The 27,903-nt window shown below is 42.7% G+C and overlaps 1 protein-coding gene across 1 annotated transcript in view; it reads right to left on the bottom strand.

Moving 5' to 3' along the window:
* Positions 1-27,903, bottom strand: part of mgat4a (alpha-1,3-mannosyl-glycoprotein 4-beta-N-acetylglucosaminyltransferase A) — a 293,796-nt gene that overhangs the window by 106,109 nt on the left and 159,784 nt on the right. Inside the window, exons 2-4 of the mRNA XM_073044063.1 lie at positions 21,314-21,481; positions 17,278-17,418; positions 2,971-3,104 (exon numbers count right to left, since the gene is read on the bottom strand). Coding sequence (XP_072900164.1) covers positions 2,971-3,104; positions 17,278-17,418; positions 21,314-21,481 — 443 coding nt within the window. The remainder of the gene's footprint in view (positions 1-2,970; positions 3,105-17,277; positions 17,419-21,313; positions 21,482-27,903) is intronic.

Raw genomic sequence — 27,903 nt, 5'->3', positions numbered from 1 at the left:
TTTGTACCCCACCTGCTGCTCCACATTCATGGCAGTTAGCATTGATACTGCACAGCTAAAGGAATATGGGTTTAAAACTGACCTCTCTCACTGTCTGCGCAAAGTTCACATGTATTTATTTCTTCAGAGATAGCGTGGTGCAAACCCTCCTGGCCCAACAAACTGCACCACCCAGCAGCTCACCTATTTAACCTTTGACTAATCAGAAGGCAATTTACAATCACTAATTAAAGTACTAACCAGTGTGTCTTTAGACTGTGGGAGGAAACTGGAGCACCCGGAGGAAATCCATGCAATCACAGGGAGAACATACAAACTCCTGACAGACAGGGGTGGAGACTGAACCGGGATCGCGGTTTCTGTAATAGCGATACGCTAACTGCTACACCACCTTCTTGTCTCACGTGCACTCTCTCTGTTTACTCCCGCATCCCAAAGGCAGGCTGGTAGCTTAATTAAAAGGTGGGGAGAGCTTTTTATTCTGGTGTCTTCCCTCTTCTTTTCCAGTTTTGCTCTGAAACATTGACTGTTTATTCATTTATACAGATGCTGCCTGACCTGCTGAGTTCCTCCAGCATTTTGTGTGTGTTACTTTGGATTTCTAGCATCTGCAGACTTTCTCATGTGCATGGAAGTTTCACTGGCCACTGTAAATTGCCTCTCAGTGTAGGCCAAAGACAAAAAGAATCAAAGAACACTTGTTGGCCAAGTATGAAAGAGAATAATTTATAGGGGTATAAGGAAAGTGGGAAAGGGAATAATGGGATTGCTCTTCTGATAGCTGGCATGGAAACAATGGGCTGAATGGCCTCCTCCTGCATTGTTAAAGGTATAATACAAGTCAAAACACTCCCTTCCAATGAGGTGAAACATTGGGAACTTAGCTTTGCTTATTTTTGAAGTTTTAATATCCTTGCACTGTACTGCTGTTGCATAACAAATGTTGTGTCACACTAGTCAATAATAATATATCTAATTAGATTTGCAAAATCAACCGTGTTTCATTAGTTTGGGATATGGAAGTACTACTGACTACAAAGACAGCAGTCATTCCCTGACATGAAGTGAAGTTATATATATATAGCAGACTGAGCAAGGATGGTAATTGGGATGAGCTGTTCTCCGATCTTAGCAATTCACCATGTGAGGAGACATCACCAGTGTGCTGTTGATTGTGGCAAGTCCTCTGAATGCTTGGCCTTTGTATACTTTTCAATCAGTTGATTGGGTATCATTTCAGAAACTCAATTGTGATGTGCAGAGGAAATTGTGTCGCTGATTGGCTATGTGGCGAACTTCGTGCGTTGTGGTCTGGAATTTTGCCTGTATCAGGGTCTATGTGTTTGTTTCCAGAATTGTTTGTGGAAAGCCATGCTCCTAGGAATTCTCTTGCATGCAATGGGTTCGTAAGGGTGTTCCTTCTCCAAAAGGGCAGTAGCTGGGCCCCAAAGGCCATTTGACCATAGACTCACTGAGATGAAAAAAGCTGACACTGCCTAATGCAGGTCTTAGCCAAAATTCTTTTGATCATTGGTTTCTTAAAAGAGAAGCAATGCTAGATTCACCGATTATGCCAAGGTTTGAATTCACCATCTGAGGACTTAACCCAAGCTTCTAGATTAGGAGACCAGTAACACAACCATCAGGTTTCAAATGTCATAAACTCAAAGTAATAATTTGACTTTTAAAATGTGTATTAGTTTGCAGAACTATAGAAATATTGAACCAAGCTCCTTGCAAATTTCATCTGCTATCTTCATACACAGATGAAATTTGGAAGAAATTGGGTCCAATATTTTGCAAATTAACTGTTGTATTGATGCACAGTAACATAGCATCAGATGTTGTATTAATAACTGATGTATTAATGCATAATAAGCACAGAGCCAGTGATTATTGATTAGTGTTCGATTCCTGCTGCTGACTGTAAGAAATTGTATAATCTCCCCCATGACCCGGTGGGTCTCCTCTGGGTGCTCCAGTTTCCTCCCACATTCCAAAGACGTACAGTTTAGGGTTCGTGAGTTGTGGGCATGCAAAGCTGGCACTGGAAGCGTGGTGACACTTGCAGGGTGCCCAGCACAATCCTTGCTGATTCAATTTGGTACAAACGTTTCGCTGTTCCGTTTGTACATGTGACATATAACGCTAATCTTTAATCTTCAAACTTCTGAATCAGGAGCTAGGTCCAAATCTTACAAACAAAATCTATAGATCTTCACTTTTAATTTTTAAAATCGATTTCAGAACAAATAGCAATAAGAAACCTACAATGTGATTTCATGACTAAGCAGCTCTTCACAAGCTCATTGTGCGGGCTCTGTTAGCGTCCATATATAGGACAACCAGCTGACCATCTACAGTCAGTATGTAGGAATTTCAATCAAGATAGCAAGGTAACAAGCAGAGAGTACTTGAAGCAAAACATGTAAAATGACGGAGGAACTCTACAACTCCGGCAGCAAACATGGAGGGGAATAGACATTCGATATTTCGGGCTGAGACCCTTCATCAGTACTGGAAAGGAGAGGGGTAGAAGCCAGAAAGAAGTCGGGGGAAGGAGAAAGGAGTACAAGTTGGCAGGTGGTAGTTAAGATTAGGTCGGGGGGAAGGTGAGTGGGTGCAGGAGGGGACGATAAAGTAAACAGCTGGGAGGAAATAGGTGGAAGTGTATTTGAAAGCAAAAATTCAAAAGAATAACATGGAAGATGCTGGAAAACTAAAGCAGAAGATGGTGGAAACAAAACTGCAGGTCAGTCAGAGTCTTGGAGAGGGCACTATTTTGTGTCTTGGCTCCTTTACCAGACCTGAATATCTGAGATCTAATAAAATGGCTAATGCAACACTTAAAACAAAATTGGCAAAGTGGTTTCATTTCAACATCCACCACCATAGTTAAAAACACTAATAATAGCAGATAAACCAAGTGCAAAATACAAAGACTGGGCAGCAAGCAAACAGTACACTTACCTCGCCTATAAATACCACTATTACACAATCCAACTTCTCTTCAGTGGACAGCTTATCTATCAATGAATGAAGTGTCTCTGCAAGGTAGGACTTCATTTTTCTTTTCACGGTGGGAATTCCCAACACCAAGGACACTAGAGCCGAAAAAGCACACACACACGATTAGTCCATGAAAACTGGAGGCACTGGAAACCCAAAAGACAGAGAACATTGGAAAACACAGCACATCAGACAACATCTGTTGAGAAACCAAACCCTCGAGGAGTAGAAAGAACTTAAGAGGGAAATTAGAAGTGCAAAAGAAAGATGTGAAATCACTCTGGCGGGCAAGGTAAAGGAGACTTCTAAGATATTCTACAAGTAAAAGGGTAAGTAAGGAGAGAATAGGGCTCCTTGAGGATCAATGTGATCATCCACACTCAGAGGCTACTTTATTAGGTACAGGAGTAGAACCCAGTACGGTCTTCTGCAGTTGCAGCCCATCCTCTTCAAGGTAGCACCCTCCCCCACCCCAAGAGTAGGGGAGTGCATAGGCCCAAGGAGAAAGGTGGAGGAGTTAGAGGGGTGGGTTTTCCCCACACAGAAGGTTGTGGAGTATGGTGCAAGCTACTAAAGGAACTGGAAGAGGCAGATACAATTAGACAATACTTAGAGAGAAAATGGATAGGGAAGGTTTAGACACTCACTTTAGACCCTCATTTTAGAGAGGTACAGTACAGGCCAAACACTGAAAATAGTTCTAGCTAAGGAAGGCATCTAAATCAGCATGGGCAGGTTGGGCCAAATGGCCTGCTTTCATGCTGTATAACACTATGTAATGCGTCGTTCCTTCTCCCCCCTGCCTTCAGATCTTTAAACAGTTAATAAATCCATGAACACCAGCTCGATACGTCTCTCTCTTTTTTGTGACTCATAAAATAGTGTATGACTTGCCACAAAACAACAAATTTCCCGATATATGCCAGTGATAATGAACCGGATTCTGACTCTACTACCCCAAGACGATTGATTCACATTCATTCTACTACTTAAAGCAAAACTTACAAGTTATATAATGGAAATTGACATTGAGAGAAAAGAAATTAATAGAGTTGGCTCATTCTTAGGTGCAGATGTGGGAGAGTTGGTGGGGGAGGGGTGCAGCAATGTTCTCACTGCAGTTAGGTTTAAAGAGTTGGTAATGGAGAGATTTCATGGGTACACGAGCACAGTCATTGAAGATTACTTCCCAAATCTTGTACCAGCTGCAAACCAGCCAAGCAGAGTGAGTAGAAATACTTGCATCAAATCTCCGGTTGCAGTTGTGAGTTTTACTGTTACAAGCATGCTGTTGCTCAGTTCCACTGTGGAGAATTAGGTGATTTAAATCATGGTTGTTTTTTTTCTCTCTAGGTTACCAGTAGTTGTTGCTCACCCTTGGCACAACAGTAACCCCATCACCAATTACCACGGACATCCAAAGAATGCTATTCAGAATGTAACAGAACATAACGGTATAGTACAGGCCCTTTGGTCCATGACATTGTGTCAACCTTTTTAACCTACACAGATCCCTCCAACATAGTTGGAAAGCAGACAGTGAGTGAGTGGGCCAGTGAAGAAGTGGAGATTTGAGGCTTTGACTCGAGAGGCTTCGACGGGAAGAGGCGGAGGACGAGTTTGTTCCCAGTTAGTCTTTACAATGCCTCCTGAGACGGTGATGTGCCTCTCCTGTGAGATGTGGCAGTCTTGGGGGAACTCCCCTCTCCCTCAGAGTCACAACAGCCAGAAGTGCTTGAGGCTGGGCGATCTGGAAGACCGTGTGAGGAATCTGGAGCAGCAGCTGGATGACCTTCGACTCATAAGGGAGAATGAGGCAGTCATAGATGAGAGCTACAGGGAGGTAGTCACACCTAGGCTGCTGGAAGCAGGTCCTTGGGTGACAGTCCGAGGAGGGAAAGCGAAGGAAAGTAGACAGGTAGTGCAGAGCACCCCTGTAGCCATTCCCCTGAATAATAAATTTGCCATCCTGGATGCTGTTGGCGAGGATGACCGACCAGGTGTGAGCCACGGTGGCAGGGCCTCTGGCACTGAGTCTGACCCTGTGGTGCAGAAGGATGGGACAGAGAAGAGGAGAGCTGTCGTCATTGGAGACTCTATAGTCAGGGGAGCAGACAGGAGATTTTGTGGACGTGAGAAGGAAACCCCCATGGTTTGTTGCCTCCCGGGTGCCAGGGTCCGGGATGTCTCTGACTGGGTGCACGACATCCTGGTACGAGAGGGAAAGCAACCAGAAGTCGTGATACATGTTGGGACCAATGACATAGGCAGGAAGAGGGATGAGGTCCTGAAGTGTGAGTTTCGGGAACTAGGCAAAAGGCTGAAGAACAAGACCTCAAAGGTGACATTCTCAGGATTGCTGCCAGTGCTACGTGATAGTGATGGTAAGAATTGGAGGAGATGGCAGTTAAATGCATGGCTGAGGAGTTGGTGCAGGGGGCAGGATTTTAGATTTTTGGACCATTGGGATCTCTTCTGGGGAAGGTGGGACCTGTACAGATTGGATATTGGATGGGTTGCACCTGAACTCGAGGGGGAGCAATATCCTTGCTGGTAGGTTTGCTAGCATGGTTCGGGAGGGTTTAAACTAATTTGCAAGGGGGATGGGACCTGGAGCGATAGAGCAGTGAAAGAAGTGCATGGAGTAAAGCCAGATCTAACATATAGAGAGGCTTTGAGGAAAGAGAAGCAGAATAAAGGGTGTAAAGGTAGTAAGGTAGAAGGGCTAAAGTGTGTGTACTTCAATGCAAGAAGCATCAGGAACAAAGGTGATGAACTGAGAGCTTGGATACATACATGGAATTATGATGTAGCGGCCATTACGGAGACTTGACTGGCACCAGGGCAGGAATGGATTCTCAATATTCCTGGATTTCAGTGCTTTAAAAGGGATAGAGAGCGGGGGAAAAGGGGAGGAGGTGTGGCATTACTGGTCAGGGATACTATTACAGCTGCAGAAAGAGTGGGTAATGTAGCAGGATCCTCTTTTGAGTCAGTATGGGTGGAAGTCAGGAACAGGAAGGGAGCAGTTACTCTACTGGGGGTATTCTATAGGCCCCCTGGTAGCAGCAGAGATACCGAGGAGCAGATTGGGAGGCAGATTTTGGAAAGGTGCAAAAATAACAGGGTTGTTATCATGGGTGACTTTAACTTACCTAATATTGATTGGCACCTGATTAGTTCCAAGGGTTTAGATGGGGCAGAATTTGTTAAGTGTGGCCAGGATGGATTCCTGTCACAGTATGTTGACAGGCCAACTAGGGAGAATGCCATACTAGATCTAGTATTAGGTAATGAACCGGGTCACGTCACAGATCTGTCAGTGGGTGAGCATCTGGAGGACAGTGATCACCGCTCCCTGACCTTTACCATTATCATGGAAAAGGATAGAATCAGAGAGGACAGGAAAATCTTTAATTGGGGAAGGGCAAATTATGAGGCTATAAAGCTAGAACTTGCGGGTGTGAATTGGGATGAGGTTTTTGCAGGGAAATGTACTATGGACATGTGGTCGATGTTTAGGGACATCTTGCAGGATGTTAGGGATAAATTTGTCCCGGTGAGGAAGATAAAGAATGGTAGGGTGAAGGAACCATGGGTGACAAGTGACGTGGAAAATCTAGTCAGGTGGAAGAAGGCAGCATACATGAGGTTTAGGAAGCAAGGATCAGATGGGTCTATTGAGGAAATACAGGGTAGCAAGAAAGGAGCTTAAGAAGGGGCTGAGAAGAGCAAGAAGGGGTCATGAGAAGGCCTTGGCGAGTAGGGTAAAGGAAAACCCCAAGGCATTCTTCAATTATGTGAAGAACAAAAGGATGACAGGAGTAAAGGTAGGACTGATTAGAGTTAAAAGTGGGAAGATGTGCCTGGAGGCTGTGGAAGTGAGCGAGGTCCTCTATGAATACTTCTCTTCAGTATTCACCAATGAGAGGGAACTTGATGACGGTGAGGACAATATGAGTGAGGTTGATGTTCTGGAGCATGTTGATATTAAGGGAGAGGAGGTGTTGGAGTTGTTAAAATACATTAGGACGGATAAGTCCCTGGGGCCTGACGGAATATTCCCCAGGCTGCTCCACGAGGTGAGGGAAGAGATTGCTGAGCCTCTGGCTAGGATCTTTATGTCCTCGTTGTCCACAGGAATGGTACCGGAGGATTGGAGGGAGGCGAATATTGTCCCCTTGTTCAAAAAAGGTAGTAGGGATAGTCCAGGTAATTATAGACCAGTGAGCCTTACGTCTGTGGTGGGAAAGCTGTTGGAAAAGATTCTTAGAGATAGGATCTATGGGCATTTAGAGAATCATGGTCTGATCAGGGACAGTCAGCATGGTTTTGTGAAGGGCAGATCATGCCTAACAAGCCTGATAGAGTTCTTTGAGGAGGTGACCAGGAATATAGATGAGGGTAGTGCAGTGGATGTGATCTACATGGATTTTAGTAAGGCATTTGACAAGGTTCCACATGATAGGCTTATTCAGAAAGTCAGAAGGCATGGGATCCAGGGAAGTTTGGCCAGGTGGATTCAGAATTGGATTGCCTGCAGAAGGCAGAGAGTTGTGGTGGAGAGAGTACATTCAGATTGGAGGGTTGTGACTAGTGGGGTCCCACAAGGATCTGTTCTGGGACCTCTACTTTTCGTGATTTTTATTAACGACCTGGATGTGGGGGTAGAAGGGTGGGTTGGCAAGTTTGCAGACGACACAAAGATTGGTGGTGTTGTAGATAGTGTAGAGGATTGTCAAAGATTGCAGAGAGACATTGATAGGATGCAGAAGTGGGCTGAGCAGTGGCAGATGGAGTTCAACCCAGAGAAGTGTGAGGTGGTACACTTTGGAAGGACAAACTCCAAGGCAGAGTACAAAGTAAATGGCAGGATACTTGGTAGTGTGGAGGAGCAGAGGGATCTGGGGGTACATGTCCACGGATCCCTGAAAGTTGCCTCACAGGTAGATAGGGTAGTTAAGAAAGCTTATGGGGTGTTAGCTTTCATAAGTCGAGGGATAGAGTTTAAGAGACGCGATGTAATGATGCAGCTCTATAAAACTCTAGTTAGGCCGCACTTGGAGTACTGTGTCCAGTTCTGGTTGCCTCACTATAGGAAGGATGTGGAAGCATTGGAAAGGGTACAGAGGAGATTTACCAGGATGCTGCCTGGTTTAGAGAGTATGGATTATGATCAGAGATTAAGGGAGCTAGGGCTTTACTCTTTGGAGAGAAGGAGGATGAGAGGAGACATGATAGAGGTGTACAAGATATTAAGAGGAATAGACAGAGTGGACAGCCAGTGCCCCTTCCCCAGGGCACCACTGCTCAGTACAAGAGGACATGGCTTTAAGTTAAGGGGAGGGAAGTTCAAGGGGGATATTAGAGGAAGGTTTTTCACTCAGAGAGTGGTTGGTGCGTGGAATGCACTGCCTGAGTCAGTGGTGGAGGCAGACACACTAGTGAAGTTTAAGAGACTACTAGACAAGTGTATGGAGGAATTTAAGGTGGGGGGTTATATGGGAGGCAGGGTTTGAGGGTCGGCACAACATTGTGGGCCAAAGGGCCTGTAATGTGCTGTACTATTCTATGTTCTATAGTCTCAACATTTTAGAAACTGCTTCTTCCCCTCTGCCATCAGATTTCTGAATAGACAATGAACCAACCCATGAACACTACCTCACTATTTTTTGGACTCTTTTTACACTACTTATTTAATTTCTGTGTTATACAGTATATTTATTTATTTCTTATTGTAATGTATAGCTTGTTTTATGTATGCAAAAACAAATGAATTTTACGACATATGACAGTGATATTAAACCCAATTCTGATTCTGATTAGCCCCCCCATTTTTCTATCCTCCACATATGCCTATGAGTTTCTTAAATGCTCCTAATGTATCTGCCTCCACCACTACCCTGGGCAGAGTGCTCCATATCCCCACCGCCCTCTTATATAAAATAATTACTTCTGACATCCCCCTATACTTCCCTCAAATCACCTTAAAATTATGTCCATTTGTGTTAGCCATTTCTGCCCTGGCAAAACATCTCTGGCTTCCACTCGATCTATGCCTCTTATCATTTTGTACACTTCTATCAAGTGACCTCTCATCCTCCTTCGCCCCAAAGAGAAAAGCCTAGCTCACACAACCTCTCCTCATATGCTCCCTTCCCTGGCCACGCAACAAACTTGGATGCTATCCCGTTCTTCCTGCCAACTGCTGGGTAATGTCATTCCAGACCAAGGGAAAGATCAGGCACCTTTGCCCAACCAGACCAATATCATGTTTCTCAGAAACACGTGTGAGAGGTGTCCTCATCATTCACGGCCACATGAACAATGCAAAGGTCAAGTTTCCTGCACTGAATGCCTCAGCATCACAGTAGAAGGCTTGTCACTGACTTGAATGAGAGTGGTTTCAACACCAAGGAAGCAGCTTGATATCATAAGTGTCAGTCTGCTTTGACTGGTGTCCATCACTCAGCCTCTACTCACATGCTCCCTCACTGGGGAACTGTGGCTGCATCATGTATGATCTAGAGCATGTGTTCCCAACCTCTTTTATGCCATGGACCCTTACCTCTAACAGAGGGGTCCATGGACCCCAGATTGGGAACCACTGATCCAGAGGATGGACCTCAAGGACCATCCATTCAATATGCATCATCAATGGAATGGTAGCATCTCTAGGTTCCCATCCTAGCAAAACATCTAGGCACGAACATATACCAGTATTCCACTAATTTTGCCAGACCAATATTTGCATTTGATGGCTGTAGGCCTCTACTCGCTGGAGTTTAGGAAAACAAAAGTGGGGATCTCATTGAAACCTATCAAATATTGAAAGGCTAGAGAATGAATGAGAATAGGATGTTTCCTATAGTGGGGGAGTCTAGAAATGGAGGGCACAGCCTCAGAACAAAAGGGTGTCCCTTTAGAACAGAAATGCGAAGGAATATTTTTAACCAGAGGGTGGTGAATCTGTGGATTACATTGCCATGGACAGCTGTGGAGACCAAGTCATTGTGTACATTTAAAGTGGAGGTTCTATTGTTATGTCTTAAGGTTTTATGGATCTAATAATGCTAGCCTTCTCCAGCAACACCATTTTAAGAGTACCAGACGCGACAGTCAAGGACAACTCTCCTCAGTACTGACTGAATAGACAGCTAACAGAGAGCCACTAAATCAAAGAATTACAATGTCAACAAATGAGGCCGTTTGTTCCATCAAGTCTACATCACTTGCAACTAAAAGGGAAAATCATTTGTAAAGCAAATATCCATTTGCTTTCCAGGAGAAGCTACTGCACGAGACAGGCACCATAATCCTTGCAAACAGAGCAAGTGCCATACCTGCCCCTACACCTCCTCCCTCACTACCATTCAAGGCCCTAAGCAGACCTTCCAGGTGAGGCAACACCACATCTGAGAGTCTGTTGGGGTCATCTACTACATCTGGTGCTCCAGTGTGGCCTTTTGTATATTGGAGAGACCCGATATGGACTGGGAGTCCACTTCACCAAGCACCAGAAAAAGCAGGATCTCCAAGTGGCCACCCATTCCAATCCTACTTCCCATTCTGACATGTCAGTCTGTGGCCTCCTCTACTGTGACGATGAGGCCACACTCAGGTTGGAGGAACAACACCTTACATTCCATATGGGTAGCCACCAAACTGAAGGCATGAACAGCAATTTCTCGAACTTCTAGTAATTGCTCCACCCCCACCTTCACCATTCCCATTTCCCTCTCTCACCTCATCTCCTTACCTACCCATCTCCTCCCTCTGTTGCTCCTCCCCCATCCTTCCCTTTCTTCCTTGGTCTTCTGTCCTCTCCTATCAGATTCTCCCTTCTCCAGCCCTTTATCTCTTTCACCAATCATATTCCCAGCTCATTACTTCATCCCTCTCCTGGTTTCACCTATCACCTTGTACTTCACCTCCCCCTCCCCATCTTCTTACTCCGACTTCCCATCTTCCCCCCCCCACCCAGTCCTGATAAAGGGTTTCGGCCTGAAAGATCGACTGTTTGTTCTTTTCCATAGACGCTGCCTGGCCTGCTGGGTTCCTCCAGCATTTTGTGTGTGTTGCTAGGAGAAGCTGCTGCTCTGCTTCAGCTTGAAGCCACAAAATATCCATTTAAATTCTTTCAAGGAGTGTAGGCTTCGTAGACTGAGCCGACATTTAATAGCCCATCCTTGGAGTCCTTTAGGAGGTGCTGTGAGTTGCTGCAGACCCCCTGAGGCATGGGTACCCCAACAACGCCGACATTGAGGGAGTTCTAGGATTTTGACTAAATGATAGTGTGGAAATGGCATTATGTTTTTGGATATCAGGATGGCTTGTGGCTTGGATGGCAATGTAGAAGTGGTGACATACCCTTTGCTTTTACTGTGCTTGTCCTTCCATCTGGTAGAGGTCCTGAGTTTGGAAGGTGATGTCAAAGGAGTCTTGGTGAGCTGCTGCAGTGCGTCCTGCTGCTACTGTGTCTCAGTGGTCAAGTGAGTGGATGGAGTGTCCCTCAAATAGATTGCTATGCATATGATGTCAAGTACATACCAACAGGCTCAAGGACAACTTCTAACCTACTGTTATCAGATTCTTCAACAGACCTCTTGTACAAGAAGATGGACTCTTGGCATTACAATCTACCTCGCTACAATCTTGTTGTTTACTGTTCACCTGCACTACACCTTTTTGGTTGCTTTTACATTTTTTTCTGCTGGAAAGCATCATGTAGGATGCCACCCGCCTTCCTGATGGACTGTTTGTCCCACTCTCATTAGAGAGGAGGCTACACAGCATCCACACCAGGACCACCAGACTCAAAAACAGTTATCTTCCCCAAACAGTAAGGCTGAACAACATCTCCACCTGCTAATTCCACTACTATTTTATTACTTTCCATCAGTCACCTTATGTACAGCCTCATGTCACTTTATGGACATACAATCAGTGTATATAAGCTATCTTATATATTTATGCTTTTTGTGTATATTTTTAAATTATTATGTTCTTTATCTTTTGTGGGTTTTTTTGCGCTGCATCGGATCCAGAGCAACAAGTATTTCACTCTCCTTTACATGAATGTACAGGAAATGACATTAAATATTAAATCTTGAATTGTTATGGTTTTACCTTATTCTAGTTTCATGCGCTGTGTAATGATCTGATCTGCATGAAGTGTATGAAAGGCAAGATTTTCACTGTATCTTGGTACATGGGACAATAATACACCAACAGCAACACTTGAGTATTGTTGAAGCTACACTCTCCAGACACGTGGAGGAGATTCTATCACACTCCTGTCTTCAGCCTCAGAGATGGTAGACAGGTTTCGGTGTTGTAGGAGGCAAGATGCTCACTGTGAAAATTCTTGGCCATATTGTTATGTGACAATGCCAGTTCAGTTTCTGGACCAAGTCAGCTCCCTGGTTATTGATTGTGTGGGTTTTAGTGGTGGCAATGCTATTGAATGTCAGTGGGTGACAGCAGAATTTTCTCTTCTTGTACATGGTCATGGTCTGGAACATATGCAGCAGGTACGTTACCTGCCGCCTGTCAGCCCAGGCCTGGATATTGTTCAGGTCTTGCTGCATTTGGTTGTGAATTGCTTCATTATCTGAGGAGTTTTGAATCTGAGGTTTGATTTGTTGTCTAAAGGGTATGCTTTTCAAGTCTTCTGTAATTCTTAATATTAATTATCTTAATGTTCCGGCTTACCAATTGATTAAATTAGGTTTTTTAAAAAAATTGGCTTTTGCTTTTTGTCAACGACTGGCTGTAAATTCCAATAATGATACTTCCAGATGGCAAGACAATGAATCAGTTTAAAACAACATGGAAGATTGGCTAACATTACAAATTACTGTATGAACCAAACACCGTAAGCTCCAGAATGACATCTCCTAATCACAGGAAACTGACTCAGTAAAAAAAAAGTCTTTGTACTGTTTGCACTAAACTACTTGTTCAAATGCAAACTATTTTCTTCTTTTGTGAGGTCTCATTAAACTTAATGATATCATTTGCATATACAAATAAATCTCATATAAAGTTTATCTGTAAAATTCAGAGCAAGGGGAAGTTACTGTTTCTACTCTGGCAGGCTCTGTGCCTGATTTACTGCACTAAGGCTCGCTAGGGAGGAGCTTAGATCTTCCTGCTCTCAAATTCCTCATCATAGCGTACCTACTATAAAGATCTCTTTGTTGAACTTAACCTGAACTAAAGATGTGCATTTTACCCATTGCCTTCACAAACTTTAGATGTCCCAGAACACTTCGCAGTCAGTCTATGTGTAAGACAAAGTCACTGTTTTAAAGGCACCAGCAACTTGCACAAAGCAAACTCTCACAAACAGCATCTTCTAGGTTTTAGAACATAGAACAGAACAGGACATGGACAAGCCAAGGTCCACGATGCTGTGCCGAACTAATTAAACTTGTAATTACATGCCTAACTAATCTCATTCTTCTACCCACACAAGGTCCATATCCCTCAACTCTTTGCCCATTAATGTGCCAGTCTAAGGTTCTGTTGTATTTGTCTCCGCTACCATTAATGGCAGTGCATTACCGACACCCACAACCCTGGATGTAAAAAAATTGCCTTCTGGCATTAGACATTACAGCCCTGGGAGGAAAAAAAACCTGTCTGGTCTATTTATATCTTTCGTAATCTTACAGATTTCTGTCAGGTCTTTCCTCAGCTTCCGCTGCTCCAGAGAAAACAATTCAAGTTTGTCCAATTTCTCCCTATAGTCCATGTTTACTTTCTTTCCCAGTTTAGATGGGAGGATCTTTACCCTGAAACAGAGATTGACTTTCTCTCCACAGATGCAGCCTGGCCTGTTGTGTGTTTCCAGTATTTTCTGTTTTGCACTTTAACTATCAGCAAAGATGCAGTGGGCCAAGCAGCTGCAAACCCTCTGCCGCGAGCTCTTGGTGACGTTGCTTGATAAACACTGGTCAGGACAGTGGGATTCCATGGAATCTTCTGCACTGATGACACAGAGCAGCTGCTTAACTCAGAAAATCATTCCCACCAGAAAGACCAGCAGTGAGTAATGTCTGTCACCATCAAGACACAAGACACAATAAAGATGGACAATAAGTGCTGGCATCTCTAGTAAAGTCCTCATCTGAACGATATTAAAAAAAACATCAAGTCTAACTCGTGATTTTATTAAGATAAAAAATAACTTAATTTGTCACATGTATGGAATGTGACATGAAGTTGGAATGTTATGGTGAGGTTTATAAGGCATTGGTGAGGCCGAATTTGGAGTATTGTGTTCAGTTTTGGTCACCAAATTACAGGAAGGATATTAATAAGGTTGAAAGAGTGCAGAGGTGGTTTACAAGGATGTTGCCGGGACTTGAGAAATAGTTTCCGAGAAAGGTTGAATAGGTTAGGACTTTATTCCCTGGAGCGTAGGAGAATGAGGGGAGACTTGATAGAGGTATATAAAATTATGATGGGTATAGATAGAGTGAATGCAAGCAGGCTTTTTCCACTGAGGCTAAGGGAGAAAAAAACCAGTGGACTTGGGTTAAGGGTGAAGGGGGAAAAGTTTGAAGGGAACATTGGGGGGAGGGTTTCTTCACACAGAGAATGGTGGGAGTGTGGAATGAGCTGCCAGATGAAGTGGTAAATGCGGGCTCACTTTTAACATTTAAGGAAAACTTGGACAGGTACATGGATGAGAGGTGTATGGAGGGATATGGGACAGGTGCAGGTCAGTGGGACTAGGCAGAATAACAGTTCGGCACAACCAAGAAGGGCCAAAAGGCCTGTTTCTGTGCTGTAATGTTCTATGGTTGTATGTACATCTAAACATACAGTGAAACCCACTGCTTGCATCAAATCAAATTAGTGAAGATTGTGCTAAGCAGCCCACATGTGTCACCATGCTTTTTACGCTAACATAGCATGTCCACCACTCACCATCCTTAAATGTACGTCTTCAGGATATGGGAGGAAAATGAGGTACCCTGAGGAAACCCACACGGTTACGGAGAGAATGTATAAACTCTTTATAGATATTGGCGGAAATTGAATCCTAAACTTACAGCTGGCGCTGTAACAGCGTTACGCTAACTGCTACGCTACTATGCCGTAGCAGTTAGATCCCGTGATGATAAAAAACAATACATTTGCAGGTCAGGATGGTGTAGGATCTACTCTGCATTTGTAATCTTGCTCATGGTTCACTTCTTAAATCCTGATAGTCTCACTATGTGGATATGAATCCAGAGTCCTTCACTGCATAAAGTGCTCCCAGATAAGGAGTCCACAACATGAGAACCTTTTATGCCTTCACACAAGGACAAGGGCTACCATTTCTGGCTGCCCATTTGCCTGGTATCTGACCTACAAATGGTCCACACTTACAGTGCACCAATGCCTCAAAACGTACAAACAAGCTGAATGAACTCAGCAGGTCGGGCAGCATCCGTTGAAAGAAGCAGTCAACGTTTCGGGTCCAAACCCTTCGTCAGGACTAAAGAAGGAGGGGGCAGGGGCCCTATAAAGAAGGTGGGGGGAGGGTGGAAAACCAATCAGAGGAAAGATCAAGGGGTGGGGGAGGGGATAGGCAGGAGAGGTGAAGAAGGAATCTAAGGGGAAAGCACTATGGGTGGTAGAAGAGGGCAGAGTCATGAGAGGTGATAGGCAGCTAGAAGAGGAGACAGAGTGAAGGTGGGATGGGGGAAGGGAGAGGGAGGGAATTACCGGAAGTTGGAGAATTCGATGTTCATCCCAAGGGGCTGGAGACTACCCAAACGGTATATGAGATGTTGTTCCTCCAACCGAAGTTTGGCCTCATCATGGCACTAGAGGAGGCCATGTATGGCCATATCCTCTTCTAGCTGCCTATCACCTCTCATGACTCTGCCTTCTTCTACTACCCATAGTGCTTTCCCCCTAGATTCCTTCTTCACCTCTCCTGCCTATCCCCTCCCTGCTTCCCCTCCCCCACCCCTTGATCTTTCCTCTGATTGGTTTTCCACCCTCCCCCCACCTTCTTTATAGGGCCCCTGTCCCCTCCTTCTTTAGTTCTGATGAAGGGTCTCGACCCAAAACGTTGACTGCTTCTTTCAACGGATGCTGCCCAACCTGCTGAGTTCATCCAGCTTGTTTGTACGTCTTGATTTGACCACAGCATCTGCAGTATACTTTGTGTTTACTAAACAAATAGAGTCTCCAAGACTTCACCAATTGACAAGGAGCATCCTTTCCATCCAAGTCTGAAATTTCCATAATAGCAAAAAACTACAAAAACAATTACATGATATCAATTTTTCACTTGTCGTCCTGATAAATTGCTCAAAGCACAAACCCTGGCAACTGGTCACAGTTAAATCCAATAGGGATTTCAGGAGAAACCTTTTCAGAATCAGAAGCAGGCTTATCATTGGCGTATGTCGCGAAACTTGTTTTGTGGCAGCAGCTTGGCGCAATACTATAAATTACAAAAGCATGGAGCTCACTTCAACATACTGGTTCAGGTGAGCAGCAATTACATGTTTAAGTGTGCTATACTGTGTTGCTGCTACAAAATAAAATCATGGTGTTTATACCCGATGTAGTTATCCCTCTGATAATAAAATTGAACACCTGGCAGGCAAGACCTATGAAAGTACCTCAGGGAGAGTGGAATGAAACATAATGCTGAAAAGGTAAGCTAAAGTGGGGCTGGAAGAAGCTTCTGTAGAACATTAAAACTAAGTTGGTACTAGATGGGCCAAATGGTTTCCTTCTTTGCAACATGAAGTGCATTTTTTCCTTTTAGACACAAATGTATGCTCTCTTATCACATCGGGTAAATAAAGCAGATTATTATTCAAAGAAGGTAACATACTCAATAAAGGGGTTGTAACATGATGAGGAGCAGTAAAAACTGCCACACTGAAATTCAGCTGCAACACATCTAATGAGAGTTTTCAGTAAGGGGAAGTCAACTGAATTTTATTAGGCATTTAAAAAATGTCCCATGAGATTTTAGATTGTGAAGAATTTCAACACTAGAATAATAATAACATTCATTCTGAGTTATTGGCCACCTTCAGCTTGTGAAGAATAGAACTGATTGAAGTGGAATCTATTTTGCTTTGAACGCACATAGATTTGTCAAAAAAAAGTCATCAAATAGAGTGAAATGGGCATCTCAGAACCAGGCTATATTAATTATGCATTAATTCATATTCATTTAAAGTACTTTTGCTTCACCCTCTGCAGTTTAATACAAGATAAATGAGTGTGCTGGTAACTCACCGCCTGTTCTACCGAGGCCAACCTGCACAGCAGGCTGGAGACTCTCCTCGTTGTTAAGTAAATGGGGCATGTGGTGGTAAATATTTGGCACTTGTAGAGCATTTCTGTTGGTCAAGTCTTTCAATATCTTTTTGGCATCATCTGAAAATAATTCATAAAAATGTTCAGGCTTCCTAACAGAGTCATAGAAAAGTACTGTGCAAAACAGGCCTTTCAGCCCATTCAGTTATCTAGTTAGAAAATGTTATCTAATATTATGTTCAATACTATTTAATTTGTTTTACAAAGGTTGATCTGTCTAAATTACAAAATCATGAAAAACTAAATGCATAATTGGAAATAAATACTACATATGAAGAAATAAACAAATATATGTATGTAAAGTAAATAACATTTAAATTAATTATTCTGAGTATTTTCTTTCTCTATCAAGTGCAGAAATAGGCAAAGTATGATTTTCATTCATCCAAACGTCAGGAAAAATATACAAGCAGTTCGGCAGATGCTGGAAATCCAGAGTAACACACACAAAATGGTGGAGGAAACCAACAGGTCAGGCAGCACCTGTGGAAAGGAATAAACGGTTGATGTGTCAGGCCAAGACCATTCATACACAGAGTCTATTCAGCAAGAGGAGGAATGAGGATGTACGTGTAGATCTGTTGCTTATACCGACATTTATAATTCCTTTTGCAGAACTAATGACTTTTAGTTAAAAGATCCAGTATGGAAGGGACTTGGGACCAAGGATACAACTCGTCTCTTGGGCTGATGCAAAAGATCTACCTTGGTATTATTTGGAAAAATAGGGAAGTTTAACAGGGGTGTGGTACAGTAGTATAGCAGTCAGCACAATTGTGTTACAGCGCTAGTGATTGCAGACGAAGGTTCAATTCCCACTGCTGTCTGTAAGAAGTTTGTATGCTCTCCCCGTGACCACAGGGGTTTCCTCTGGGTGCTCCAGTTTCCCCTCACATTCCAAGGATGTATGGGATATGAAGGATTAGAAAGTAGTGGGCATGCTATGCCAGTGCTGGAAGGGTGGCAACACTTGCAGGCTATCCACAGCATAACCTTCACTGACTAAATTTGATGCAAACAACACATTTTACTGTATGTTTTGGTGTGATGTATGCATGACAGGTTAAAAAAAACCTAACCTTTAAAAAAGTTTTAAAGCTACAGTGGCATTCAAAAGTTTGGGCACCTCTGGTCAAAATTTCTGTTACTGTGAATAGATAAGCGAGTAAAAGATTACCTGATTTCCAAAAGGCATTAAGTTAAAGATGACACGTTTCTTTAATATTTTAAGCAAGATTACTTTCTTATTTCCATCTTTTAAACAGGGGTGCCAAACTCATTTTAGGTCACGGGCCGGATTGAGCAAAATGCAGCTTCATGCGGGCCGGATCAGTCGGACGCGTGCGAACGCAGCTTTCGTTGCCTCCGTTTTTTCAGCCTGCTCTCATGTGTCTCAGTCTCTGCTATAACTACAACGTGTTTCACTTTACAAATTCCGTTTCTTATGAAGAAGACTGCCGAGCAAGACTGCCGAATAAACGCTAAAAACCTGGTACCTGAAGAAACTCAGCATTAGCCATATCATACGCCATAGGCACTTCGATTACTGGGGCCAGCTTTAATAGTAATTAGATATTATCTCGCGGGCCAAAGATAATTCCACCGCGGGCCTTGAGTTTGACATATATGTTTTACAGTTTCAAAATAACAAAAAAGGAAAAGGGTCTGAAGCAAAAGTTTGGGCACCCTGCATAGTCAGTACTTAGTAACACCCCCTTTGGCAAGTATTACAGTTTGTAAACGCTTTCTGTAGCCACCTAAGAGTCTTTCAATTCTTGTTTGGGGGATTTTTGCCCATTCTTCCTTACAGAAAGCTTCTAGTTCTGTGAAATTCTTTAGGCTGTCTTGCATGCACTGCTTTTTTGAGGTCTATCCACAGATTTTTGATGATGTTTGGGCTGGGGGACTGTGAGGGCCATGGCAAAACCTCCAGCTTGCGCCTCTTGAGGTAGTCCATTGTGGATTTTGAGGTGTGTTTAGGATTATTATCCTGTTGTAGAAGCCATCTTCTTTTCATCTTCAGCTTTTTTTTAAAGTGTGATGTTTGCTTCCAGAATTTTCTGGTATTTAATTGAATTAATTCTTCCCTCTACCAGTGAAATGTTCCCCGTGCCACTGGCTGCAACACTAGTCCAAAGCATGATCGATCCACCCCCGTGCTTAACATTTGGAGAGGTATTCTTTTCATGAAATTCTGCACCCTTTTTTCTCCAAATATACCTTTGCTCATTGCAGCCAAAAAGTTCTATTTTAACTTCATCAGTCCACAGGACTTGTTTCCAAAATGCATCAGCCTTGTTTAGATGTTCCTTTGCAAACTTCTGATGCTGAATTTTGTGGTGAGGACACAGGAGAGGTTTTCTTCTGATGACTCTTCCATGAAGGTTATATTTGTGCAGGTGTTACTGCACAGTAGAACAGTGCACCACCACTCCAGAGTCTGCTAAGGAAAACTCCATCAGGAAAAAAAAGTACAGGATCCTCAGGACTCACACGATCAGGTTCAGGAACAGTTACTACCCCTCAACCATCAATCTCTTTAATCAAACAGGATAACTTCATTCAACTTCACTTGCACCATTAATGAAATGTTCCCACAACCTACTGACTCACTTTCAGGGACTCTTCATTTCTTGCCCTTGATATTCGTTGCTTATTTATTATTACTATTTCTTTCTTTTTGTATGTGCAGTTTGTCGTCTTTTGGTTGAACATCCTGTTGGTGCAGTCTTACATTGAATCTATAAGGATTTATTGAGTTTGCCCGCTATGAAATGAATCTCAGGGTTGTACAAGTTACTTTGAACTAAGAGTTGAGTATGGCCACTTGAAATGGAAGGGATGTTGTCCAATGATCTGCTCTAAACTTGACATTGGAAGGAAAAAGTTTTGAACATTTACCATGTATAGTTAACATTAGAATATAGTGAAATTTGCCTGATAATGTCAAATAGATCTCCTTATTTTCCCTAATAGTCCAGAATTATTTTTTCTTCTTTCTTTATTCCCTTTCTTCCTACAAGATTCTGGAGGAAGGCCGAGTCTTGATGAAGAGTCTTGGCCCAAAACATTGACTCTTTATTCCTTTCCATAGATGCGGTCTGGCCTGTCGGGTTCCTCCAGCATTTTGTGTGTCTTACTCAAGATTTCCAGCAGCAGAGTCTCTTGTGTTGTGTTTCTTCCTGCTTTTCCTGCTTTTTTTGACCCCTTACACATTGAACTGATGACCATACACTCTCCAGATGGTGATTAGTGCAATGACAGCCCCTGGATTCTCGGCTCCTTTTCTGCTCATATTCGCATAATACATGAGTGTAAAGCAATGAATAGAGGAACTCTTTGTCATGCATAAAATCAAATGGCAGGCAAATACTTGCCCCAAGGATGCAAGGCAATTCAACTTGGCAACTATCCAAGGCAGCTCTCACAATTTTCCAGTCAAAGGATGCCCTTGGCAAGGATATCAAAGAGTGTATGTGTATGTGTATGTGTACACAGAGTGTGTGTGGAATTAGCTGCCAGGAGTGGTGGTAGATGTAGATGCGTTGGAGACATTTAAGGCACTCTTAGATCGACATGAACGATAGAAAAATAGAAAGCTATGAGAGGGAAATGTGATCTTACAGTATGTTAAAAGGTTAACACAACATCGTGGGCCAAAGGGCCTGTACTGTGCGGTAAAGTTCTATGTTCATGGGTTGGAGAGCAAGTCACTGAGAGTTGGGCAATATGTAACACAGCGGATTAGTGGAAGGAGAGTACATTCGAGCCCATCTTAAAACTGCAATTGAAGCGCTACATTAAAGCCTCTTATTTTAATCGGCTTAAACCATCAAGCTTTTAATGACAGCAATCAATCTAATATAATTTCACTTTTCAGTTTTGGTTGGGGGTCAATGTTACTGTGTGGGAATAAAAGAACACTAATCCGATTCACATCCCAAATAGGAATTACCTGAGAAATTGTTCAAAGCCTCTTTGCTGCCATTTGATGAAGCCACTATCCTTTTGAACTGCTCCAGCACAGCATTTAGTTCAGAAGAACGCTGCAAAGTTCGATGCTCAGCCACACGAAGACGCTCTCTCAGAGCGTGGAACTCATGCTGGTAGGCATTTAGTTTTTCTGTGAACCAATGGGAAGGAAACACAAGTGATAAAACACTTAATTGTCAAAAAGAACCTCAGAGGAAATATCACAGCTACTAAATTTCATTAAACATTGACCTGCCGAAAAGGTGAACAAAATTACTTACTGACTCAATGCAATTTGCCTTCCAAAGCGTTGAGTTACAAAACATAATTCAAACTTGAAGGCAAAGTGCAGGGTTAATGGCAAGATTCTTAGCAGTGTGGAGAAACAGAGGGATGGACAGAAGGATCTTGGAGTCCGCGTCCATAGATCCCTCAAAATTACCATGCAAGTTGATAAGATGGTTAAGAAGGTGTTGGCCTTAATTAGATGGGAGATTGGGTTCAAAAGCTGCAAGGTAATGCTGTGGCTATAAAACTGGTCAGACTACACTGGGAGTATCGTGTCCATTCTGACCCTCTCATTATAGGAAGGATGTGGAAGTTTTAGGGAGATTGAGGAGGAGATTTACCAGGATGATGCCTAGACAACAGAGCACGATGTAGGTTGAGCAAAATAGGGTTTTTCTCTTTGGAGCGAAGGAGAAGGAGAGGTGACTGACACACAGACAGTGGCAGTTGCGTGAAATGTATTGCCAGGTGTAGTAGTAGAAGGAACATGTAAGAGATGATAGAAAAATAGAGGAGTATGTGGGAGGGAAAGAATTAGATTGACCTCAGGGGAGGTTAAAAGGTTGCCACAACATTTGGGGCCGAAGGGCTTGTACTGTGCTGTTATGTTCTATAGAAAAAATAAATAAGTAGCTTATTTTCGGGTTATTTCTGACAAAAAGATCTGAATGCATTTCTTCTGATCTCAGGAGCTGTGAATAAGATTACAGCAATAAAGCACAATACCCCTCACATCCAGCTGTTTCACTGGAGCCATGCTCAAAGGAGATGTGCCTCCTTTCCACACCAATGCTCTCATGCATTCCAAGTATTCAAAAACTCTTCAGATCAATTTCCAAACTGCCTGCACCAGCTCTAGTGTGTGGACAGACTTATCTTGGCCTCCCGCAAGTCCCCACTTCCCTCAGGTCGCAGCCGTGCTCCCACCAGCCTGTGTTTTTTTTTTGAGAGCAGGAATTCTCATTCTGAACTTCATCACCCCCTTTCTTCTCTTTTGAAGAGTCTCCATAAAACCTGCAGATCTATGATTGTTTACTGCCAATCCAATAACGACCAATAGTTACAGAAAAGGCTGTGATACTTTATCCTACTTAGAGATACAGCATGGTAACAAGCCATCCTGGCCCAAAGAGCCTGGGCCACCCGATTACAGCCACGTGACCAACCCGTAAGCACCTGGGATGTGGGAGGAAATCAGCACATCCAGACGAAACCCGCACAGTTACGGAGAGAACGTACACCTACTGGCAGAAATGAACTCGGATTTCCGGCACTGCAACTGTGCTACGCGAACCTCCACATGACTGCGCTGCCCCTTTATATTCTAATATCAAAACAAATTGGAGTTTTTAAATGCACTCTGCTCAGAGCTAATATAATACTTGGACATATTTTCAATTACTTCCTCTGAATGCACCTTCAGATACTTGAAGCTGTGTTATATACAGTGTTATGTGGAAAACACGAAGAAACAAAAGCTGATTACAAGGCCAGACATTAAGAACTACTGCATCATATAATTGCTGCTGCTGTTCAGGACAATCCTTGTACATTCATTATGATTTAGATTACTTTAGTAAGACCGATAGTGAAGTAATGTTCTAATACTGACAACCATTATTTATCATCAATGTTAATGCTGTTTTGGAGAAGAGATGCAACTTACTGTTATAAACATTTTAGCCTTCTGGAATGTTTTATTCACAATTTGGAATCATTAGGGAAATATATGACAAACATTTTTCAATTTGTAAACAGAATGATAATTGACTCATTCCATTATTTATAAAATGTAATAGTGAGGCAGTGTAGTTGTGGGAACATTGAATGGCTGCAGCACAGAAGGTCCTATCTATGCTGACTAAAAGAAGCTACCGTTAATGCTAGCACGATTTGTAAAATAAAGCAAATGGATTGTTCTATTTAACAAATAAATACCAAACAGCATTATAGTCAATGAATTAAAAATCAATCACAGTACACTGTGAGCGGCAGGGCAATGAGGAGTGTGGGAGGACGGAACGATCTGGGAATACAAGCCCATAATTCATTGAAAGTGGCACCACAGGCTTGTTACGTCACCTTCATAGATCAAAGTATTGAGTACAGGAGTTGGGATGGTAGGTTGAAGTTGTACAAGATGTTGCTGAGGTCTATTTTGGAGTATTGTGGGCAGTTTTGGTCGCCTACTTACAGGAAAGATGTAAATAAGGTTGAAAGAGTAAAGAGAAATTTAACACGGACTGGAGGATCTGAGTTATAAGGAAAGATTGAATAGGTTAGAACTTTATTCCCTGGAACAGGGGATCTCCCTGGTTGAGGGGAGATTTGATAGATGTATACAGAATTATGAGGGATATAGATAGGGTAAATGCAAGCAGGTTTTTCCCACTTGATGAGAGTCCAACTAGACATAATGAGTTAAGGGTGAAAGGTGAAATGCTTGAGGGGAACGTGGGGAGACTTCTTTGCTTAGAGGGTGATGAGTGTTGCCAGTGTACGTGATCTGATTTCAATGCCTAAGAGAATTTTGGATAGTTACAGTATATGGATAGGAGGGGTGCAGGTCGATGGGACCAGGCAATTTAAATGGATCAGCATGGACTGGATGGGCTGAAGGGCCTATTTCATCGCTGTAGTTTTCTTTGACTCTAACTAGCTTACTAAATCTTTGTATATTAAAATAAAAGCTTTTGGCAATGGATGCCAAGGACTAGGATGAGGGAAACATCATCACACACCATCACCATTTAGTGTGTGGTGAGTGTGCAAAGACCAGTACCACAATAGAACCAGAACCATGAATCCTATTTAAAAGAAGTCTTTGGTAGTTTTATTCTTCCTATCTTCATCTAATTCTCTTTTGCATACTATTAACAGCCAGGACTTTACCAGCAAACCTGAGATAATGCATGCTATTGCATTAATCAGGTTTACAATTTTATATCTACACTTCAGTTTATAGTTCTCAGACAAACTCGTGCCCCATTGACAGTGGAGAGCATTCCCTACTTCTCTTCACAGATATTACCACAACCATGCCCCTGGAGCACCATTACCTTACTTCAAACTTCCAGGTCCTACTTTTGACAATCCTGATCTTTTTCAGAAATAAAACATTCTTAGCATGTATATCAGGCTTAATAGTTGGCCTGATATACACTCAGAGGCCACTTTATTAGGTACACCTATACATATTATGCAAATATCTAATCGGCCAATCATGTGGCAGCAACTCAATGCATTAAAGCATGCAGACGTGCTCAAGAGGCTCAGGTGTTGTTCAAACCAAACATCACAATGGAAAAGAAAAATGATATGTGACTTTGACTGTGGCAAATTTGTTGGTGCCAGACAGGGTGGTTTGAGGATCTCAGAAACTGCTGATCTCCTAGGATTTTAACACACGTCTCCACAGTTTACAGAGAACGGTGCAAAAAACAAAAAAACATCCAGTGAGTAGCCGCTCTGGTAAGAGAAAGACCAGACTGGTTCAAGCTGATAGGAAGGCAACAGTTAACTCAAATAACAATGCATTACAACAGCATATGCAGAAAAGTGACACTGAATGCACAACGGTTGTTTGTCAGTCTATATGCATATTTTTCATAAATTCTACCGTATTTCTTAATTTTTCTGTAGAAGAAAATGAATCTCAAGGTAGCATATGGTAACATACAGTATACATGCATTGATAATAAACTTTATTTTGATTTTGAGATTAAACAGGATCATTGCAATTTGCATCTGAATGGGAAAGAGGCCAGATGGAAGATTATGGTGCCATTCATCCTGAACTGCTTAACGTATAACCAAAAGTCTGCTTGCTTTCACATTTTGATGATTTACATGCAGTGAAGGGCCTGTGCAGGATGAGAGGTCTGACATAAAGAGGACTTACTAAAATAATTAATGCCTCATAAAGTATTAACCTGCCCAACCATTCCTGTGGTTGACTGATATACATGAGCTGCCACACACATTCATTAAATTCAATGTGAGTGGCATTTCAGAACCACTAGCTGGTCAGACCACACTTGGAGAATTGTGAGTAGTTTTGGGCCCCTTGTCCAAGTACAGGTGTGTTGGCATTGGAGAGAGTCCAGAGGAGTTTCACAAGAATAATCCTGGGAATGAAAGGGTTAATGTACGAGGAGCGTTTGATGGTTCTAGGCTTGTACTCACTGGAGATAAGAGTAATGATGGAGGATCTAATTGAAACCTATCAAATATTGAAAGGCCTACACAGAGTGGATGTGGAGAGTTTGCTTCCTATAGTGGGGGACTGTAGAACCAGAGGACACAGCCTCAGAATAGAAGGATGTCCCTTTAGAACAGAAATGAGGAGGAATTTGCTTAATTAAAGGATGGTAAAGTTATCGAATTCACTGTCACAGACAGTTATGGAGGCCTTGTAATCGCATATCTAAAGCAGAGGGTGTCAAGTTCTTGATTAGTAAAGGCATCAAAGATTATGTGGAGAAGACGGAAATAGGTTGAGAGGGACAATAAATCAGCCATGATGGAATGGTGGAGTAGACTTGATGGGCTGAATGGCCTAATTCTGCTTTTATGGCTTATGGTCTTAAGGTGACTAAAGACTTGATGCAGATCTGTATAGCCACAAAGAACTAGAAGATAATCATCATTGCCATAAAAAACACCACATCCTTAATTTCTTCTGATATGGTTCCTCTGGTGTCGAGCAATGACATAACAGCAGATGCTACCTTTATCTTGTATTCATGCAAGTTAAGTTGTCAAATAAGTGATAATGTAGTTACACAGCGGTTTGCCTCATTATTAAGTGAATTTAGTTAGAGCCACAGAATCTGATGGCATATGAGGTCATCATTTGCTCGATTAAAACTTTGCAACGTCTTTCACAATTAACCATGCCCTTTTATTCCTTCCCAGTAGCACTGCAAAACTTTCACTTCTTTTAAGTAGAAATTTTGAAAGTTACTATCAAATCTGTTTCCATTAATTTTATGCATCTCTTCTGCGTTAACCATGATGAACCACATGAGATCAGAGATTTGCTGATCAGAGATAGATCAGATGTATTCAGGTCTGAAGACCAAGAATGCTGCAAGAGGTGCAAGAAGCCATCACATGGATGAAGTGAAGATTCTAGACCAAAGTGGAATTAACAATGGATGCTCACCAGCTGTGCTAGGGTTTGAATGCCAACACCTCTTACAAAGTTAAATCAAGCAATGTGGGGTACAGCAGAGCTTCACTTCCAGTTGAGCCCAATGCCTTCTATGCTCGCTTTGACTGTAAGAACCTGGAAAAAACATTGCAGACTCCCACATCTCCTGACAATCCTTTGATGTTAGTATCTGAAGCTGACATGCAGGTTGCCTTCAGGAGAGTGAATCGAAGGAAAGCACCCAGAACAGATGGGATACCTGGCCATGTAAAAAAGACCTGTGCTGACCAACTGGCTGGTGTATTCACCGATATCTTCAACCTCTCACTTCAGTAGTGTCTGGTATCTACCTGCTTTAAGCAGGCTTCAATTATACCGGTGCCCAGGTAAAGTGTGGAGTTCTGCCTCAATGCCTATTGCCCAGTTGCACTTGCATCCACAGTGATGAACTGTTTTGAGAGGCTGGTGATGGAACATATCAGGTCCTGCCTGAAGCTCGATTTCGATCTGCTCCAATTTGCCTACCAGAGCAACAGGTCCACAGCAGATGCCATCTCATTGGTTCTTCACAAAACTTTGGACATCTGAACAGCAAAGATGAATACATCACGATGCTCTTTATTGATTACAGCATTTAATACCATCATCTCCTCAAAACTAATCAATAAACTCTAAAATACCTCCTTGTGCAATTGGGTCATGGATTTCCTCACTTGCAAACTCCAGCCAGTTCAGATTGGCAAAAACATCTCCTCCATGATCTCCATCAGCGCAGGAGCACTACAAGGCTTTGAGCTTAGTGCTCTGCTCCACTTGCTTTATACCAATGACTGAGAGGCTAGGCACAGCCCCAGCACAGCACTATGTTTAAGTTTGCTGATGACACCACTGTTGTGGGCCATATCAAAGGAGTTGATGTATCAGCATACAGGAGGGAGATTGAAAATTTGTCTGAGTGGTGTCATAACAACAACCTCTCACTCAATGACAGTAAGGCTAAGGAACTGGTTGCAGACTTCAGGAGAGGGAAACCAGAGGTCCATGAGTAAGTCCTCATCAGAGGTGATTGGAGGTGGAGTGGATGAGCAACGTTAAATTCCTGGGTGCTCCTATTTCAGAGGACCTGTCCT

This window comes from Hemitrygon akajei, chromosome 4 (genome assembly GCF_048418815.1).
Source record: "Hemitrygon akajei chromosome 4, sHemAka1.3, whole genome shotgun sequence".
In the NCBI taxonomy this organism is placed as follows: Eukaryota; Metazoa; Chordata; class Chondrichthyes; order Myliobatiformes; family Dasyatidae; genus Hemitrygon; species Hemitrygon akajei.
This window is presented reverse-complemented; position numbering and strand designations above follow the sequence as displayed.